Source organism: Eublepharis macularius, chromosome 4, assembly GCF_028583425.1.
Source record: "Eublepharis macularius isolate TG4126 chromosome 4, MPM_Emac_v1.0, whole genome shotgun sequence".
Taxonomy (NCBI): Eukaryota; Metazoa; Chordata; class Lepidosauria; order Squamata; family Eublepharidae; genus Eublepharis; species Eublepharis macularius.
In genome coordinates, this window is record NC_072793.1 from 168,956,196 (window position 1) to 168,973,733 (window position 17,538).

Below are 17,538 nucleotides of genomic sequence, written 5' to 3' on the forward strand. Positions count from 1 at the left end.
GCAAAACTGAATTATTTAAGAGGGATTTTTATCCAGATAGGAGGGCTGTACTGTGAGGAAGTGGTCTCAAGAGATCCCATCAGTAAAGGGATAAGGAGGGACCACAGACGTTACTACTATTGCAGTAAACATTGAGGGACCATAGACTTCACTACTATTGCTATAAATATGATCCTACTGGTTAGTTCCTTTGTTGTTTAATATGTCAGTCAAGAAATTACTTATGATCTGTTTCAACATTTTTTCAGTTCTATATTGGATTTCTGCTGATTTTTAAATCTGTGTAAACTTGCATGTTTATTGAATGTAATGTTTACCTATTACATGTTTATTGAAATGTCTTTGATATTGATTGTACTGACTCACACTGTGTCTCCAGAGGAGGGAGCTGAAAGAAATCCTTTGCTAGCAGACTTTGGTGTCCTGGCAGCTAATCTCTGGGGAAAACTTGGCTGCTAAGTGCTCTCTAAAGGTAAAGGTAGTCCCCTGTGCAAGCACCGAGTCAATACTGACCCTTGGGGGGGGGGGGTGCATCGCATCACAATGTTTTCTTGGCAGGTTTTTTACAGGGTGGTTTGCCATTGCCTTCCCGTCAGCTACACTTTCCCCCCCCCAGGAAACTGGGTACTCATTTTACCGACCTCAGAAGGACGGAAGGCTGAGTCAACCTTGAGCCAGCTACATGAACCCGCCTTCCGCCTGGATCGAACTCAGGTCATGAGCAGAGCTTGGGCTGCAGTACTGCAGCTTACCACTCTGCGCCACGGGGCTCTTTCCAACTTCTCTCTACACTCCTAAATTATCAACTGTAATCTTATCAATGGATGGGCCAAACAAGACTGTAAATAATTTCTATCCTCTTTTCAGAACCCCCTTATCCCCCGGGAGTAAATAGAAGTTACTGTTCTTTTTCTGTTTCTCTTATAGGTGCTGAACTTATTTCATTCAGAAGCCAGTTGGGTTAAGTCTGTCAAGTGGATGGCTGGAGTTGAGACCACACCAGTTGAGCTTCACATCACGCCACCTCCATTTCAACATCATTTAAGAAACCGACCTTCACATATGGACTAAGCTTTCGCCCAGGTATTCTATCTTATCCATGGTGGAAGGGAAACCAATGGCACTTCTGCTCTAGTGTTGGACAGGCCACCCTCAATCCCTGTTTGCTCTAGCAAACAGCTGTCAAGCAAGCAAGGCACAGCCCTGCTCAGAAGATAGGGAGGAAGTTGTTTTGGGAAAGAAACCCACCCGTGCTAGTAGGAATCCCTCACTGGTCTCCAACCCCTCTTAAGCAAGGTTCAGAGCTTTTCCTTCCACCACTTCCTAATCCCTACCCCCTCACCAATTTGGTTGCCAGGAGGCGCATCCAAACATGGCTGATTTCATTACATGCGCCACAGCAAGGCGCATAGAAAGGAATCAAGGCAACTGTTTTCACTTAACGAATATGGTTTTATTCTACTGGCAACACTCAAAACAAAACACAGATCACAGGACTAGGATAGAGACTGATAAAATAAATGCAACAGGGAAACATTGTGAATTTACTGAAACGTACAGATCCTGAGCATTTGCTCTCCCCTCCGCACTGGGAGATTCAAATGGGTGCATGCGTAAAGATGCTGTCCTTTGCACAGTTGCATTTCCCCCGAAGTCACACACACACAGGCATGGAAGGGACAGCTCCTTTGCAGTTCTCTCCACAATGTTACAGCCCTAGGGTTGCCAAGTCCCCAAACCCTCCTGGTTGGAGTGGAGAGAGACCTAGGCTGAATCCACACTCACCTATTTTCCATTTTTCAAACGCAAAGATTGCATTGGTTCCTATCTCGCAATTTTCAATCCACCGTTCACATTCATGGCCAAATTGCGTATGCCTTGCGCGACCCGGTGTTCACATGTTTGGAGGAAATCGTGCCCTAGTGGGCAGGGCTTAGCCTGCCTGCACTAACGGCCTTTTTGTTTGTTTTTTTAAGATTTCTGCTATATCGAAATTGCTATGTTTTGAAACATCAGCAAATAGAAATTTCATGCGCCAATTTTTCTTTGTGTTCATTGGTTCCTATCTCTGGCAGGCAATTTAAAAATGATCTAAAAAGGAAGCACTTAAGAAAGATCACTTTGTTGGGGGAAGTGGCTGCTAAGAATCAGGATTTACCCAAGTTAAAACATCATTTTTCCGACATTTCGATATTCCCTTAGTTCCAAACCAAAAAAAAAAAAAAGACGTCGAAGCGGCCATAGAGTCCTAGGTGTTTGTAGTGCCGATAAGTGTTCCCTTGCATTCAGTACACTTTTCCTTTTTTGTACAGCAGAACTGAAGTGGGGGTGGTTAGAGGGGGCAGGCATTTGAAAACCGCTTCTAAGCATTCACATCCACTGTGAAAATTGCAGAAAAGAACCGAAAACAAGCATTGAAACCACAGCGAAGGAAACACGTAAGACTTGCGGGATTGAGTTGAGGGAGTATGAACAGCACTGAGAATTGCGCTGAACAAGTGGGAAAATGGCGGGAAAACATAAGAAGTGTGGATTCAGCCCCAGTATTCACTGGAATTGACACCACTGTGTTGGGCCAATTCTTTTAGACTTAACATTTGATTTATATGCCGCCCTTCAGGATGACTTAACACCCACTCAGCGGTTTACAAAGTATGTCATTATTATCCCCACAACAAACACCCTGTGAGGTGGGTGGGGCTGAGAGAGAGCTCCGGAGAGCTGTGACTAGCCCAAGGTCACCCAGCAGGCTTCAAGTGGAGGAGTGAGCTCAGTGATTGAGTGGTTGGGCTGCAAGTCAGCACTCTGCTGATTCAATTCCCTCAACTGCCATGAGCTCAGCAGGTGGCCTTGGGTAAGCCACTCCTCTCAGCCCCAGCTCCCTAGCTGTATTGTGGGGATAATAATAACACTGACCTTGTTCACTTCTCTGAGTTGGGCACTAATCTTGTCAAGAAATGTGGCACACTGTTATATAGTTTTTCCTGTGTGAATGCTTAGATGTGAGTTAAAGCTGTCTCTCTCACTGAAACTCTTCCCTCATTCCAAGCATTTCTATAGCTTTTCCCTTTTGTGAATCCCTTGATGTACAATGAGGCTTCCATTCTGACTGAAACTCCATACTCTAAGCATTCATATGGCTTCTCCTTTGTGTGAATCCTCTGATGTACTGTTAGGTAGCTATTCTGACAGAAGCGCTTTCCATACTCCAAGCATTTATACGACTTCTCCCCAGTGTGAACCCTCTTGTGTTTAATAAGGTTTGTTTTATCAGAAAAACTGTTGGTACAATTGGAGCATTTAAATGGCTTCTCCCCAGTGTGAATGTGTTGATGCAAAGTAAGGCTGTCTTTATGAGTGAAGCTCTTCCCACATTCTAAGCACCGATATGGCCTTTCACCTCTGTGAAGCAGGAGATGGGAGTTAAGGTGTGTGCTCTGTCGGAAGCCCTTTCCACACTCTGAGCACGTGTACGGCTTCTCACCTGTGTGAAGCCTCATATATACTTGAAGCCTTGATTTAACAGAAAACCTCTCGTTACAATCAGAGTATGCATATGGCTTCTCTCCCGTGTGAAACTTCCTATGTATATCAAGGCTTGATTTATCAGAAAAACTCTTTACACACTCTAAGCATTTACATGGCTTCTCACTTGTGTGAATTTCACAAGACTTGATTTATTTAAAAAGTTCTTGGTACAGTAAGAGCATTTAAATGACTTCTCGCCAGTGTGGCTGCTTTGGTGTGCAGTAAGGCGGTCTCTTCGAATGAAGGTCTTCCCACATTCTAAGCACTGATATGGTTTCTCACCTTTATGAAGCAGGAGATGGGAGTTTAGATGTGTATTCTGACTGAAGCTTTTCCCACACTCTAAGCATTTATATGGCTTCTCCCCTTTGTAAAGCCTCCTATGTACAGTAAGTTTTAATAGAAAACCTTCTGTTACAATCCGAGCATCTCTCTCTTGTGTGAATCCTCATATGTATAATAAGGCTTGATTTATCAAAAAACCTCTTTTCGCACTCTAAACATTTATGTGGCTTTTCACTTGTGTGAATCCCGATATGTTTATGAAGGCTTGATTTATTAGAAAAGCTCTTGGTACAATCAGAGCATTTAAATGGCTTCTCCCCAGAGTGAATGTGTAGATGTGAAGTAAGGTTGTCTCTTCAACTGAAGCTGTTCCCACACTGTAAGCATTTATACGGCTTCTCCCCTGTGTGAATCATCATATGAATAGTAAGATTTGATTTAGCAGAAAAGCTCTTGTTACAATCAGAGCATTCTTATGGCTTCTCCCTGGAGTGAATGCATTGATGTGAAGTAAGGCAGCCTCTCCAACTGAAGGTCTTTCCACACACTATACATTTATGCGCTTTATCGCCATTTTGAATCTTCCGATTTTTCTTATCACTGGCTTTACAGCGGAACCCTTTACCATTCACAGAACACTTGTTCCTCCTCTTTTCCTCCTATGTTTTGTCTTAGGCTGGGATCTTATGCAAGTTCCTGCCCTGACAGGCAATCAATTCCTTCTGCTTCTGTTTTGCTTCCCTTTTCCTTCTACGCTGCCTCTCAGTTCCCTCTCAATCTCCAGAATACTCTTCCATCTCCAGATCCTCATCCACTCCTAGATGCTTCTCATTTGTCTCCCATTCATCTCCTGTTGGAACAGAGACACAGAAATCAAATATAACAACAACAACATTTGATTTATATATCACCCTTCAGGACAACTTAACACCCATTCAGAGTGGTTTACAGAGAATGTTATTATTATCCCCACAACAAAACACCCTGTGAGGTAGGTGGGGCTGAGAGAGCTCCAGAGAGCTGTGACTGACCCCAAGGTCACCCAGCTGGCTTCAAGTGGAGGAATGGGGAATCAAACCTGGCTCTCCAGATTAGAGTCCTGCCACTCTTAACCACTACACCAAACTGGCTCCCACCCCAGGGAACAAGCACTGCAGAGCAGGGACGGTCATTAGTTTCAGGCTCTCCAAATGCACATGATGGGACTGGAGGAGAATGTGTATGCAGAAAATTTTCTTTCCTCAAGTGATCAGGGAGAGGAACCTGCAGTCCTCCCAATATCAAAGCAGCAGCTAAGGAACAACTGGAGACCCCAAGAATTGTGTGTGTGTGTGTGGGGGGGGGGAAATTAAGTGGTCATAGAAGAAAAAAATAACTTCTGCCCCCACTTTCATTACTCTCTCCCACTGCAGTAAATCCTCTAAGCAAAGTCTGAAGCCGTCCTCCCATTTAAGAAACCCTCCTCAAACAAGAGGGTCTTCCAGTGAAGGAAGAGTCACTTAAGTTGGAGGAAGGCTTTTTGGAGGATAGTTGGATCCACCCCACTCTCTCATGCTTCCCACTTTATTCCTGTTCACCACTACCTTACTTCCACGCATGGTTCACTTGCCTCCGTCCTCTCTTGACCTCCAACATTCGAGCTACGGAGTGTGGGGGGAAGCCCAACATTATCAACAGCAGAAATTCCTGCCTCAGGAGCATTAATGAACTCCCCCCTCACTAGGGTTGCCAGCCTCCAGGTAGTGGCTGGAGAGCTCCTGGAATTACAACTGGTCTCTAGGCCACAGAGATCAGTTCACCTGGAGAAAATGGCTACTTTGGGGGATGGACTCTATGGAATTATGCCATGCCAAGGTCCTTTCCCTCCCCAAACCCCATGTTTCTCCAGGTTTCACCCCCCCAGATCTCCAGGAATTTCCCAACTTGGAGCTGGCAACCCTACCCCTCACTTTGTTGCCCCAGCACAGTCTATGAGGAGGAAGAACGAGGAAGGAAGCCCTTCATTTCAAGCAATCTTTTGGGCCTGATGGCTCTGAGATGGCTGCTGCTGTCTCAAAAACATTCTCCAGATGGACTATGGCCTACTTAAAGCTGTCTAACCTGATGGCTCTCTGGCGTGGCCAAGCAGGAGCCCTTGTGAACCTCTCAGGGCCAAGCTACAAGTGACGAATGACACTTGAACGGCAAGTGTATTTCTCCCTGTTCACTTGCCCTCCACTCAATCCACTTGCCGTTCAAGTGTCATTCGTCATGTGTAGCTTGGCCCTCAGGAGCCAAGGATGGGAAGGACTTAGAAACATGGGAATGTGGCTTGGGCCATGTCTGAGGAAGCTTCCACTCAGCCATGCACAATTCCTACCTTCCCTTCATCTGTTAAAATGTTGAGGCAGGGCATTGGAGACTGAAGGATGGGTGGTTTCCCTTTAGTCTTACACCTCTGAGCGGAAGTGAGGCCTGGCACCTCTGCTCCACTCTCTTGCAGCAAGACTCCCTGGCCACACATCCACTCAGTCCTCTTCCACCCTGTTTCCTGGGAATTATCCTTTGTATGGTAAAGGAAGAAACCAGCATTTTCCTTCCTGTCTAGGAGGTCTGCTGTATAAGCTGGAAGTCCCCATATTTGCAAATTGTAATCCCATAAAACAGTGAGCAACATCATTTTGACATCCTGATAAGGCCCATGTCTTTCATGGGGAGGGGAGGAGGGCTGCCTGCTTTGATGTGAGAGGAAACAAGGTGGGATCTATTTGAAATGGGGATGAGGGAAGAATAACTGGCTCTGACTGGCAGCAGCTCTCAAGGGTCTCATGAAGAGAAAGGTCATTCTCAACACCTCCTGTATGAGGACCTGTCAAACCTGGGATTTCCTGTATGCAAAGCAGGCGTTCTACTTACTGAACTACAAATCTTCCTCACAACAGAAGCTTACGGTCTGCTGAGGTCTTTACACAGAGGGAAGAGGAAGAAACCTGTCATGTTTGTCTGTGCCCATCCACCCATGTGAATATTAATTTTGATATGTATATGCTTAGGTGCCTGGTATAACTCCATTTCCTGTTGCTAGTGTTCTAGTGAAGTCTCAAACGTTCCCAGGTGGCTGTTTACAATTTTGAACCTCTCTTCCAGGCTATGATATGTCTTCTCTCTTCGTGGCATGATAGCACAAATATGCACAATGTTCTCACACAGAAAAAGCAACAATGAATTGTTTGGTCATTGGGAGGGGGAAGGAAAGTCGGGTAGAAAAGGGATGTGTTTTTCCCATGTTGCCATTCTTGTCAATCTTCTACTAGAACGGCTTAGCTGCTTACCTGACCCCTATGTAGGCCTTTGGATCTGAATATGGAAAAGATCTGATTTCTGAATAAAAGTCATTTAACCAAGGACCTGTGTCTTGCTATAATGAACCAGGGATCTGTCTGCTGTATTCTGTCATCCAGAGCCTGACACGGAGGTCCTGTTTTTTGGAGCAGCTGTGCATTTGCTGTTCTGTCTAGTTTGGCCCTAGCCATGGTTGTTCTTCTAGAAGCACCCTCAAGAAGGGCTGCTATGAAAATTGACACCTTTTAAATAGATTGTGTGCATGTTTAGACAAAGTAGAGATATGACAGAAAAAATCCTGGAAAATGAAAACTTCCTTCTTTGCTTCACCTCACTCCCCCTCCTGACAGAGATATAAAGGCTCAGGGATCTTCACTCTTACTTGAATCAGAAGAAGGGAGCTTTGACTCTCAAAAGCTTACACCCTGGAAATCTTGTTGGTCTCTAATGTTGTCACTGGACTCTAATGCAGCAAACTCATCGTGGAGCACAGCAAAACGGGGCAGCGAAACAGTGCCAACACAAGACAAGGAAGGTGTTTCAGGGCTCTTAGCAGATTCTTTAGAGATAATTTCTTTTAACTTTGTAAAGAAAAAGGAAACAAGAAAAACAGACAGTCCTATGAACACTAAACCCGCTGGGATGGTAGAGGGACCTGGCAATCCTACCTCTAGGGGGCACAGATTATTGCAGGAAGTAAGCAAAGAGAAAGAGAAAATATGGAGTTGGAAATTGGCCTCCTCAAGCCCTTAAACATTATTGGATCCTTATGATCAATTAATTTTTTTTTTTAAATGATCGAAACACAATCCTTTCTTTAAACAAATGTTTTATTTGTGTCCAGTATTTCTTGCGTGTTCATACATTTTTCTAAAGAACCAAAGGAAAATAATCCCCAAGGATATCTAATTAGGGCTTTAAGTCACTCATAACAAAAATTCTATTACCATGTTAGTCTAGATGCACACCTCCTTGGAGATTATGCAGTCGCAACCATTCTTCCCTTGGAGAACTGGTGTCATATAATGATTAGGGCATTGGACTAACATCAGGGACCCAGATTCAAATCCTCACTTAAAGGGCCTAGCTACGTGATACATTCTTCTTGGGTCTGCCGGGAGTCCTTTCAACTAGATGTACACTGAAAGCCCCGGTAGAAATTTGTATTTTCCAGTTGTTGGGGGCTAACTCTGATTGAGACCACAAGAAAGAGGTGCAAGCCCCCCCCCCCACACACACACAATGATGTTTCCTGACCTGAAATGGCTCTGGGGAGCTGTAAGTTTCCCCCAATGGGGCAAATAGGGGCTCCCAATGGCCACTTTAGTTCAGGAAAATGCTGTCGGGGGAAGATCAATCCCTCGGTCTCTGTAATCCTGACTCAAATTGGTCCCCATGCACCTGAGAATTGGAGCATCAGTGTACTGTGTAGTTAGGCCCTCACTCTCCAAACTAGCTGGGTGATTTTAGGCTGGTTATTCTTTCAGCCTAACGTGCCTCACAGGGTTGTTATAAGGATAAAATATAGGAGGCAGGAACTGTGTATGCCATTCTGAATGCCTTGGACAACGGGCAGGACAAATAGGTGATGGTTTTCTAGCCAGCTAGCAAAATCTAATTGGTGAATGATTATCATAGCACAATATCAGGTGGGTATCCTGTAACTGTCAATGTTATCTTTGTACTACAATTGGAAGCAAAATTGGAAGCTACTTGGAAGCAAAATTAGTCCAAAGTTATACAGCCACCCCTTGAAGAAAGGCTGAAAAACAGAACAGGGAGCAGGGAGAGAGAATAACCCCTAGATAACAACTCCTAAGTATATACAAATTTGTATTTTGCAATAAATTATTACATTCGGGGTATATGCACATTTTTAACCTTAGAGATTACATGAAAACCTTGTTATGGACTTGATATAAAAGCCTCAGTCATTCTTCAGGGTGGCGGTTTGCAACTCATGCCATAAATGTCTGAAATGAAATAATCATCATGGCTTCTACCTGGTTTGCAAATAGCCTCTTGCTCACCTGCTTATGGCAAGTCAAAATCCTTTCCAGGCAAGGAAGCTTCAGAAAAGTTGGTTATTTTAGTCCACAAATGAACAACACAGAGATGATTAGGGCAAGCGGGTTCAAAAACTATTTTGAGGACAGTAACTTGTTCCTCTTAATTTGTGGGCCATTGCTCTTCTGCAGTATTGTTATAGTTCCAATAATCAGATGATTAATTGGGTTATATTAAAACTTTTGCTTGACTAAGAAGGTTCCACCAATCAATCACGGTAATTGCAATTTCAGTTACCTTCATAAAAACACCAGTCACAGCGGCTGATGAGCACCAAGAAAACTCTGTCCTATGGATTAATAAGGAGGGGACTTAAAAGAATATGACTGCCCTTGTATAGATCTCTGGTGCAGCTGGATTTGAAATTCTGCGTACAGTTCTGGTCACCGTATCTCAAAAAAGGTATTGCAAAGCCGGGAAAAGTGCAGAAGAAGGCAATTTTGAGAGGACTGAGGTATTAGAGTATCTTCCCTGTTAGAAAAGGCTAAGAGATTTGGGTGATTTCATTCTAAAGAGGTAACAACAGGGAGCGGGGTACATGCTAGAGGTTGATACACTTATGTCTGGAGATGGAGACAGTGGAGATTTTTCTCTCCGTCCCCCAAAACAGTCAAACTTGAGGGCACCCAATTAAATTAAAGGATAGTGGGTTCAAGACAGGCATAAGGAACACACAACATACAATTAACTTATGGAATTCATCAAGATGGGCAGGTGGCCGCTATTTTAGATGACTTTAAAAAGAGGATTCAACACATTAATGGAGGAAAGGTTCATCAGTGGCTACTCCTCATTGTGGCTAAATGGAACCTCCACATTCAGAGGCAGTATACCACTCATGGCCAGTTGCTGGACGGAAACAACAAGAGGAACCTTGGGCCTCTGCTTTCAGGACCACCTGCTTGTATCCTGTGCAAAACAGGATACTACAAGCAGATGGACTTTTGGTTTGATCCGGCTGGGCTCTCCATATGTTCCTAAGTTGCATGAAGCAAACCATGAAGAAAGCCCTATAATCAGGGCTTTTTTTCTGGGAAAAGAGGTGGTGGAACTCAGTGGGTTGCCCTTGGCGGTGCGGAGGGCAATCTAAACTCCCCCCTGTCTGGAGATCAGGGAGCGGGGCCACCAGCCATGTGACCATTTTCAAGAGGTTCTGGAACTCTGTTCCACCATGTTCCTGCTGAAAAAAAGCCCTGCCTATAATCATTTCCCAAGTATGAAAAGACTTACAAAGCTCTTTCCTACTTGTTCTGTACAAAATTTGCTGCATGCTCCTCTGCAGAACGTAAGAAACAGTTATCTGGTCACCTACTCCAAGTGAAAAATCGCCTCCAGGTGATCAGAGAAGGAAGTGTTTGCAAGAAAGTGGGCTCTTTCTTCTTTCAGACAGATCGGTGCCCCACTCAGAGCGGTGAACAAAGTCTGTGTTGTTACTATCCCCACAGTACAGCTGGGGAGCTGGGGCCGAGAGGAGTGGCTTGCCCACGGCCACCTGCTGAGCTCATGGCAGTCATGGGAGTTGAACCAGAAGAGAGCTGATTCACAGCCCAACAACTGAACCACTGTGCTACAGCAGAACCACACACAAGCCACTTTTCAGTGGGACATAATAAACACGAATGTACAAAGTTACCAAGTCATATCAACTTGTTTCAAAAACTGTTCAGACTGGGTGAGGCTCTTTAGCATTTCAGAGGGGAAAGGGGTCTTTCATAGTCTTTTTAACAGGAGAGGGGGAATGGATGGACTGTGGGACTTTCTTATGGGAAGTACGTATCTATCACGGAGCTGTAAGAAGCTGCCTTATACAGAATCAGTCTGTTCATTTTTTCTGCTAGTATTGTCTACTCTGTCAACTGCTCTCCAAGGCAAGTGATAGGTCTTTCCCAAGCCTGGTTATCTGCAAACACTTAACTAGAGATGCCCAAGGATAGATCTTGGCCCCCTCCCTGGTGGGGACCTACAATAATAGCCCTCTATTGAGTCAGACAGCTGATGCAGCTAGCCCAATTTTGTCTATGCCAACTGGCTGCAGTTCTACAGGGCATTCGGCACAGCAACCCAGGAGCACAGCAACCCAGGCAAAGGTCACTGTCACAGCACTGCACCCCAAGATCATTTTTGGTGTAGTGGTTAAGAGCACGGGACTCTAATCTGGAGAGCCGGGTTTGATTCCCCACTCCTCCACTTGAAGCCAGCTGGGTGACCTTGGGCTAGTCACAGTTCTCTGGAGCTCTCTCAGCCCCACCCACCTCACAGGGTGTTTTGTTGTGGGGATAATAGTAACATACTTTGTAAACCGCTCTGAGTGGGCATTAAGTTGTCCTGAAGGGCGGTATATAAATAAAATGTTATTATGTTATTATTATTATTAATAGGAAATGTCAAAGATCAAACCTGGGACTTTCTGCATGTAACATTCTACCACTGAACTAGAAGTTTTCAAATATCTACAGCAGGGGCTGTGGTCAGTTCTTTATATGCAGAATTGCTACAGTGTAAGCAAAATCAAATTTAACCCATCTTCTCCTCCAGTGGTAATATATACATAGTAAAGGTTTATATCCTACACAAAAATTCAGCCTACGTTGTGCAAGCATAGATATAAACATTCCTAGGATGGCACCAGACTTCTTCCCACCCCCCACCCCCAAATGCAAGCGTGAAAGAGCAATCGAATTCCTTTTTTCAGGCTCGACTTGTCATAGTCTCTACTCTGGGGCTGTCAAATGTTTTGTTTCCAGACATTACGGGGTTTTCAGACCCTAAAAATGCCCAAGTACCCTACCCATGAGGACAATGCTACAATCCATGTTTAGCTCTTTCCTTCATGGTGGGTGCTCCGGTGCCTAAGGAGGAGGGACCTGTCACTGAAGATGTTCCCACAGTCTGAGCACTTGTATGGCTTCTCTCCCGTGTGGATTCTCATATGCACCCGCAGGTTCGAATTGCCCCCAAAGCTTTTCCCGCAGTCGGTGCAAGTGTACGGTTTTTCTCGTGTGTGAGTTCTCTCATGCACCAGGAGGCCTGAGCTCTGGCTGAAGCTTTTCCCACAGTCCCTGCATTTGTATGGTTTCTCGCCCGTGTGGATTCTCTGGTGCCTGATGAGGACCGGCCTTTCCCGGAAGCTCTTTCCACAGTCAGTGCATTGGTATGGCCTCTCCCCCGTGTGGGTCCTCTTGTGCACAATCAGGTTGGAATTGTCACAGAAGCTCTTCCCGCAGTCGGAGCACTGGTAAGGTTTCTCGCCCGTGTGGATCCTCTCGTGAGTGATCAGGTAGGCTCTTGTGCTGAAGCCTTTCCCACAGACAGAACACTTATACGGTTTCTCTCCCGTGTGAGTTCTCTCGTGGGCCTGAAGGTTACACTTCAGCTGGAAGTCCTTCCCGCAATGAACGCACGCCTTCTCCCTCTCGTTTCTGATCTTCTGCACCTCCCCCAAGGGGATTGTTAGCTGGACCGCACTGCCATCGAGTTCCACATACCTACCCTGAGAATTAATAAACTTGTCCCCCTCCTTCTCGGGGTAAGTTTGCTCCTGGTTCGCAGAAACGTCTCCTCGATCAGGCCAGGGAACACTTAGTTTGGCTCTTCCGGAAAACATCCACGGTGGTTCCAGTTTCCTTGAATTTCCCAGTTGGTTCTGCTCCTTCCCATCTCCTGCTAGAATAAAAGAGACAAACAGGTCAACAGGCCTCACGCATAACCTTAAAGATCACCTTCTCCTAGCTATTTGTCTACTCCAGTCATCTTTAGAGACCAGTTTCAGGTGCCCCTTCCATCTGAGGCTAATTGCGGGCAACCTGAGAAAGGGCCTTCTCGGTCATGACACCAAAACTCTGGAATTCCCTCCACAGGGCGGTTGATCTGTCTCCCCCTAGTGGGTGAAGACGTTTTAAATGGTCTGTTTTTATGTGATGTATATCTTTATTGTACTTTTTTCCTTGTGAGTTGCCTCCAGCAGATCTCTAGAGGGATGTAATGCACATTTTGTAAATAACTAATGATCCTTCTTTTCTCTATTTTAACCTACCTCACAGGATTGCTGTGAAGATTAGAGTTAGAGAGAGATTAAATGTATGTAAAATGTAGGACATCTCAATGTGTGTGGGCGTAACTTTTGAGCTGGGGGAAAGTCCTTCTATATAGGGAACCAGAGTGATATTGTTTTAATCATACAATTTTAATTCTTGAAATTTTATTAAAGGTTTTGGTACTTTTTTGTTCTTTAGTCTTGGCACTTGTATGTATAAGTCTTTTTTATTTCAACCTTTTTGGTTACCCAGTTTTTTTGAGGGGGAGGTTGAAGTCCCTCTCTTTCTTTTTTTCTTTGCTGATGCTGTAGGGTTTTCAAGGCAAGTGACAAACAGAGACAGTTTGCCACGGCCCGCCTCTGCCTAGCAACCCTGGGCTTCCTTGGTGGTCTCCCATCCAAGTACTAAGCAGGGCTGACCTTGCTTAGTTTCCACAATCTGACAAGATCAGCCTATCCTGGGTCATTCCAACAATACCCCTGAAAGAGCTCTCAGGATAGAAACAGCCTCTAAATATATAAATATATATTGTATCCCTACCATTTATATTATTTTGAGCATTGAAACCCACTGGGCAGTGAAAGCTTGGTGGGTGACCTTGAGCCAGTTATACACCATTAGCCTAACCTACCTTACAGAGAGTCCAGTAGCACCTTTAAGACTAACCAACTTTATTGTAGCATAAGCTTTCGAGAATCACAGCTCTCTTCGTCAGATGCATCTGAGTACGAAAAGGCTGGTATTTGGGGCCACCTTACATGGCCTTCCTCAATCCCTCTCCTACCTGGTTCTTGCCTCCCTTGGAAGTCTTCTGATAATTGCCACATTCAGGCTTCCTCCTCAGCTGCAACAAAATCCTTTGCATACTTCCAGGGAATCACAGCTCTCTTCGAGAATCACAGCTCTCTTCGTCAGATGCATCTGACGAAGAGAACCGTGTTTCTCGAAAGCTTATGCTACAATTAAGTTGGTTAGTCTTAAAGGTGCTACTGGGCTCTTTGTTATTGTAAACTAACATGGCTCACTTCTCTGGATCTGCCTTACAGAGTTGATGTGAAGCTAAAATGGAGGAAATGGTTAGAAGCCACTTTGGTTCCCCACTGGGGAAAAAGGCAGGGTATAAATGAATAAACAAACAACTCTGGCAAGTACAGCACTACTGTTATCCTCACAATGCGGGGAGCGGGGGGGGGGAGGCTGGGCCTTATGGGTAAACGGCCTGCCTGTAGAGTAGACAGCAGAGGCAAAATTCAAACCAGGGACTTCCAAACATGTAGGCCAGGAAGCTGCTGTGCTCTGCCACCTCTCAATCAAGGACTCGGTTCTGTACAGCACCTAACATCTGGTAACCCATTACAATAAAAACAACACAGTTACGATGGCTGGAAAAAGGGAACCCTTACCCTGCGAGGTAGCATCTCTGTCGCCCTCCTGTTTGATCTCCCTGAAGTGTGGTCCCTGCCAGATGTTTGAAGGAGCCCCCTCCACTTCAGGAAAACTAGGTGCTCTCTCCTCAAACTGCCTCGACACCTGAAAAACATCCACAGCACAACAAAGGCACACATTCGCGTGATTCTGTTGTTTTAGCAGAGGGCAGATCTCAGTTTCAACATATGCACACTGCTGCTTCCACATGGGGGTGGTGGTGGTGGGATCCATCTTTGGGCAGGGGATTGCCAGTGCTGTTTCTGGGAGCATCCACACAACATTGGGCTCATTCCAAACATGACTCCTGAGCCTTTTAGAGTTTTCTCCTTTGAGCCATCTCAGAGGACAACTTCCACTGATCTGTGTTAAAGGAGGAAGCGCAGGGCAGCTGCGGGACAAGTATCCATAAGCAGCAAGACGTTTGGGGACAAGATGTTTGTGTATGTGCACACATGTGAGCACAGACACCATTCCTGTCCATTGCTGCTTCCACAGCAGGGGGATCTTCTTCCATGCCAGTGAAGAAACAATCCAGGTCTATTGTCTATCACAATCAAAGTTTGCCCCAAGTTACAAATTTCATCTCGACTGAACAGAAATTACTTTTTCCTGCAACAGCTACTATCCTAGCTAGAGGCTACGAAACTGTTGCTTAAGAAACTGACATTTCCTGGGGAACAGCCTGAATAGCCTTTACTAGCACAATCTTGTCAGAGCACTGAAGTTAACTAGGGCCACCACAGTTAGTACTGGGATGGAAGACCAAGGAAGCCCAGGGTTGCGATGCAAAGTAAGACAATGGCAAAGCACCTCTGTTCATCTCTTGTCTTGAAAGCCCCATTGTCCTGAAGTTACCACAAGTTGGTTGCGACTTGATGGCACACAATTATTTATTATTAGTAGCTGAATTTCAGGGCAAGGTCGCAAAGATGGTCCTTAATTTTCCAAACTGCAGTTTCAATCTGATCTGGTCACTTTAGGATGGGCATCTTTCTTGGTCAAGAGGACACTAATCCATTACTGGTTTTTGCTAATCAACTGTTCTTCGAACAGATTCCAAGTTCCTTGCAAGCTTACGTAAATTTTTAGATGTAAGCTGAAAGATAACTCTAAACTCACAATGTAAGCTGTTATAGGAAACTCAGAAAACTCTTCATTGAGTTTCTCTGCAATGCAATGCTCTGAAAAAGCTAATCAAGTTTTATTGGACGCCCATCTGTCTGCCTCTGAGACTAGAAAACCAGAAGGTTGTTAAATCATAAGAACTCAACAGCTTTAGTCCTGGCTCCCCTCACCATTTATGCTGAGCTACTCCTGGCCATGGAAGCATGCACCACAAATGTTATCGAAAATGTAGAAATGGGGGCTTCTTTTCCATCCTCGTTATCAGCTATTTGGCAGGAAAATGCCACACACAGACATCTTCATGCAGAAGGAGATCGGTTAAAAGCTACATATATGACAGAGGCCCAGCTTACACACACAGCACAGAGGGTTGGCAGTGTGGTGATTATAATCCTTAGACAGTACATCTGACTCTATCGCTTTGGGCTTGTGACTCGCTCCCTCAATCTAACCACCTCACAGTGTTGCTGTGAAGCTATGGTGGAGGAGGGGAAAACCATGTGATTAGATAACGTGTATGAATGCTCACTATGTAGGTAAAAATAGTTCCATACTAACAGAAAACTAGCATCTCAAGGAATAGAGTAATCTACAAGCTGTCTCCTTGATGAGCTAGCTTTCTACTTGCTGGAAGTCTTCAAAATATACATTGAGAAACATGGCATTGCTCTTGCATCTTGAAGTGGTGGAATTCCACCCTCTCATTCAAGTACCTGGGCCTGACTCTGAGCCCCTCAAGAGTGAAAGGATGCAACACTCTCACCTGTTCTTCCATCCTTTCCTCAGGTGAACCTCTCTCCAGGAAACCCTCAGCCAAGGAAACTGCATGGGCACAGGTCTCTGGCCTGCCTTTCCTCACGTGCTTCTGCATTTCTAGGGGCAGGACGGTCAAGAACTGCTCCAGGATCAGCAGCTCCAGGATTCTCTCCTTGGAGTGTTGTTCCGGCCTCAGCCACTGATGGCAAAGTTCCCAGAGGCGACCACAAGCCTCTCGTGGTCCCCTGGCCTCTTGGTAGCGGTACGTCCGGAAAAGCCGGCATTTGATGTCGGCACCAATGGTCTCTTCCTCCAGGATTTCTTCTTTCACTTTGCCATACCCTTCTTGGTCTTTGGCTAATGAGATATTACCCCCATGTTGGATTTCTCTTCTGAGGCCTGGTAGGTGTTGGGTCAGCCTCTGTTCTTTTGGATGCTCCCTGGTGTCAGACATTTCCCCCAAAGGGGACGGAACAGTCCTGGCCTCGTCTCTCACCGTCAGCCCTAGATGGTGTGGATTTCTGCTCCCTGACTGAGAGGACTCCATCACTTTCAGGAATTCTTGCAACTGGGCATCCCACGGCTTTGTCTTCGGAGACTCCTGTTTCATGTGGTTTGGTATGTTTCTTTCCCAGAACTTCCCATTGTTCCCAGTTTGCATTGTGTGAAGGCCTTTTCCAATCCCCACTTGAAGGTCTGCTGGGTCTAGGTTCTCTGTTTTCAATCCCGGCTGTACCCTGGGCCCCAGCTGGATACCCAGAGGCACCACATCATGCTGCTCAGAGGCCATTTTCTTTTCTAGGCAATGGCCAGCCAGACCTAATGTTATCAGATAATCCCAACAACTGGGCAGGAACTTCTTTATGACAACATGTGGAATCCAGGCATGCAAGCAGTCTGGAAGGGAAGAACAACAACGATCCGCAGAAAAGGGCTTTTCTCTGACAAAAATTAGAAAGAATTTGGACCCCCAAGTGACTAATACCCCCCAAAG

At 45.3% G+C, this 17,538-nt stretch overlaps 2 protein-coding genes across 3 annotated transcripts; both read right to left on the minus strand.

Moving 5' to 3' along the window:
* Positions 1–2,996: 2,996 nt before the first annotated feature.
* On the minus strand, positions 2,997–4,229 carry LOC129327802 (gastrula zinc finger protein XlCGF49.1-like). The gene is made up of 2 exons (XM_054976556.1): positions 4,192–4,229; positions 2,997–3,582 (listed from the first exon to the last, which is right to left on the minus strand). The coding sequence occupies exons 1-2, from the start codon at positions 4,227–4,229 to the stop codon at positions 2,997–2,999; spliced, it is 624 nt and encodes a 207-aa protein (XP_054832531.1).
* A 7,689-nt stretch (positions 4,230–11,918) lies between these two features.
* Positions 11,919–17,169, minus strand: LOC129327157 (zinc finger and SCAN domain-containing protein 21-like). Of its 2 annotated transcripts, none has more exons than XM_054975633.1 (3): positions 16,552–17,169; positions 14,639–14,765; positions 11,919–12,861 (listed from the first exon to the last, which is right to left on the minus strand). In XM_054975633.1, exons 1-3 carry the CDS (start codon positions 17,152–17,154, stop codon positions 12,017–12,019), a joined length of 1,575 nt encoding a protein of 524 aa, XP_054831608.1. In that variant the 5' UTR covers positions 17,155–17,169; the 3' UTR covers positions 11,919–12,016. The 2 variants fall into 2 exon arrangements, with proteins under 2 accessions (XP_054831608.1, XP_054831607.1); XM_054975632.1 differs by having other exon boundaries at positions 11,919–12,864.
* Between the last annotated feature and the right edge of the window lie 369 nt (positions 17,170–17,538).

What these genes read in the sequence shown, in the direction of transcription:
- LOC129327157 (XM_054975632.1), bottom strand. Translation starts at nt 17,154, where the DNA reads ATGAAACAGGAGTCTCCGAAGACAAAGCCGTGGGATGCCCAGTTGCAA. An exon ending in AGGAAAGGATGGAAGAACAG is followed by an intron (nt 14,766 to 16,551) that starts GTGAGAGTGTTG and finishes GATGTTTTTCAG; the next exon opens with GTGTCGAGGCAGTTTGAGGA. An exon ending in CAGAGATGCTACCTCGCAGG is followed by an intron (nt 12,865 to 14,638) that starts GTAAGGGTTCCC and finishes CTTTTATTCTAG; the next exon opens with CAGGAGATGGGAAGGAGCAG.
- LOC129327802 (XM_054976556.1), bottom strand. Translation starts at nt 4,229, where the DNA reads ATGATTCACACAGGGGAGAAGCCGTATAAATGCTTACA. An exon ending in AAGCCGTATAAATGCTTACA is followed by an intron (nt 3,583 to 4,191) that starts GTGTGGGAACAG and finishes TGATATACATAG; the next exon opens with GAAGTTTCACACGGGAGAGA.